Source organism: Porites lutea, chromosome 3 (genome assembly GCF_958299795.1).
Source record: "Porites lutea chromosome 3, jaPorLute2.1, whole genome shotgun sequence".
In the NCBI taxonomy this organism is placed as follows: Eukaryota; Metazoa; Cnidaria; class Anthozoa; order Scleractinia; family Poritidae; genus Porites; species Porites lutea.
Genome location: NC_133203.1, coordinates 29,095,359 through 29,097,568, shown reverse-complemented (window position 1 = coordinate 29,097,568; position 2,210 = coordinate 29,095,359). Strand labels below are relative to the sequence as shown.

The following is a 2,210-nucleotide window of genomic DNA, read 5'->3' as shown; positions in this document are numbered from 1 at the left end:
TATGGAAATATTAAGTTATTTTATTCTTGTTGGTGTGACAGATAAAAAAGTTAATCACTTTTGTGGCTAAACTACCGAACTGTGAAGCCTCTTTGTTGTACAAAATCAAATTGTTTTTGCAGAGAGTTTAACATGGCACAAAGTTTATCAACGTAGAATAATTTCCATACAGTTTTTTTCACACAGTGTATTCTTTGATCTTCAAGCCTGGTTTCCAATTGGGAAAGACACCTTATTCCAAAATGGCGGTAACTTTATTATTTTTTTACATGTGTATTCATGTTAATTTGCCCTCTTTTCCTCGATCGCATCTGCAGAATTTAAAAGAATTTTTAACTGAAAACGAGGCAACAAGGGCCAATAAGCTACTTTCGATATATTAAAATTCAGCATGATAGCGAGTCTTAGAGGACACAAACAAAGAAAATGAATAAACATGAATAATCATGGTTTATTCATTTTCTTTGTTTGTGTCCTCTAAGACGCGTTGTCATGCTGAATTTTAATATATCGAAAGTTGCCTATTGACATGGACACAAAGGAAAAGCAAAATCGTTGCTATTTCAGAATAAGGTGTATAAGTACAACCTTGAGAATAAGAGTTTAGTCTTACTGTTTGTGTGTAGGTCGCATTGTGCCTGTGCTTGTCACAGTGTGAATGTCATTTTGCTTTATCTTACTTATTGCAGAAGTAGAACCAGGCTTCATGATTCATTAATGTAAGTTGCCTGGTAAAAAAAGAAAGACAGAGAGACAGAAGCAGAATAAACAAGTCATTTTGGAAGACATAATAGTGATTCTTTTTTTATTTACTTAGTTTACCAAAATCTTTGGTTGTTTGTGTGTGTGTGTATGGGGGGGGGGGGGGGGGTCCATTTTGGCTCACTGTCAGCATCTCTTCCAGACCAGGTCAAAGTCAAATTTGCCCTTTTAATGATTATATATTTAGTATTTATGTTTTATTTGTTTAGATCATGATGTGCAAAAGAAAATTGAAAATCTCCGTACTTATTTTGGCAAGGAGTATGGTAAAGAATGTGAGACCAAACCCAAGTCTGGTTCAGGAGCTGTGCAAGCATTCAAGTCATCATGGCCATGGTATTAATCTCTGAAGTGGCTGAAGGACCATATTGGTCAAAAAGAGAGTATTTCAAACCTGGTAGTTAATGTGGATGCCACCACTGACTCTGACGGCAGTAATTCATCTGTCATTACTCCCATCACCAATAAAAAAGGGAAAAAATTAAACTGAGTGCGGAAGAAAAAATTGTCCAAGCAGCTGAGGCAATTGCAGAAAAATTTCCAACATTGCCCAGTGAAGCTGGGAATGTGAGGGTGACTGATGATGAACTTTATGGTCAAATGATTGCACGGAAGTTAAGCACTTTACCAGAAGGAGAAGAGAAAGAATCCCTTAAACTTGACATTCAAGTATTAATTAAAAATGTTATGTTCGCTAAAGCTTCACATCAGATTCAGCACCATGGACAGCCTGCTTACCAACAGTACAATTTGGGTGGTCCTCAATATACCTACCAATGATTTTAGGAAACATTATTTTGGCAAAAGAAAGAGTATATATTTCATTTGTCATCTTACAGTTTTGTTCAGAATAAGTTTTATTGTTAAGCTGTCTCAGTATCCAGACAAAACAGCATTCCCATCCAAAGGTGTAAAGTAGCTACACTTTGAACATTGTTGATATTATTATTGTTGTTATTATTGTTATTGTTATCAGAAGGATATATCTGATGAATTTGTTACATTCCTGTCAATACAAGTAGCACTCCTGCTATTCAAGTTATGACAACAAAACAAATTTTTGTAAAGTAGCAATCACAATTCGGTAGTAAAGTTTGAAAAAAGCTACCCACCATAGATCAGTGGCAAGAAGGGTAGATGTTCTTATTGTTGTGCATTCATGGAAAGGAGTGTGTCAGAATAGCCTCTTCCAGGCATTGATATAGTCAGGGAAGCAGTTTAAAAAATAAATGTACAACGCAAGAAAAAATTTTAAACAACATGATCCTTAGACATGGGTTTCACTGAATAGTCTGTATGAAGTCAATTTTTCTGGGGGGGGAAGGGGCCTTCTTGGGCCCCCTTTCTTGAATAGGAGCTCCCTAAACTTCCAGAAGGGGGCCCACTCAGCCTTCACAGGCCAGTTTCTACAATAAACCCTGATAATATGACCTTATTGTTTAGCTCAC

The 2,210-nt window shown here is 36.3% G+C and overlaps 1 protein-coding gene across 1 annotated transcript in view; it reads left to right on the top strand.

Annotated features, from left to right (window-relative positions):
* LOC140932120 (uncharacterized) overlaps positions 1-1,173 on the top strand; it is a 1,474-nt gene extending 301 nt beyond the window's left edge. Inside the window, exon 2 of the mRNA XM_073381766.1 lies at positions 972-1,173. Within this exon, the coding sequence (XP_073237867.1) occupies positions 972-1,105 (134 nt within the window). The 3' untranslated portion in view covers positions 1,106-1,173. The remainder of the gene's footprint in view (positions 1-971) is intronic.
* Positions 1,174-2,210: the final 1,037 nt, after the last annotated feature.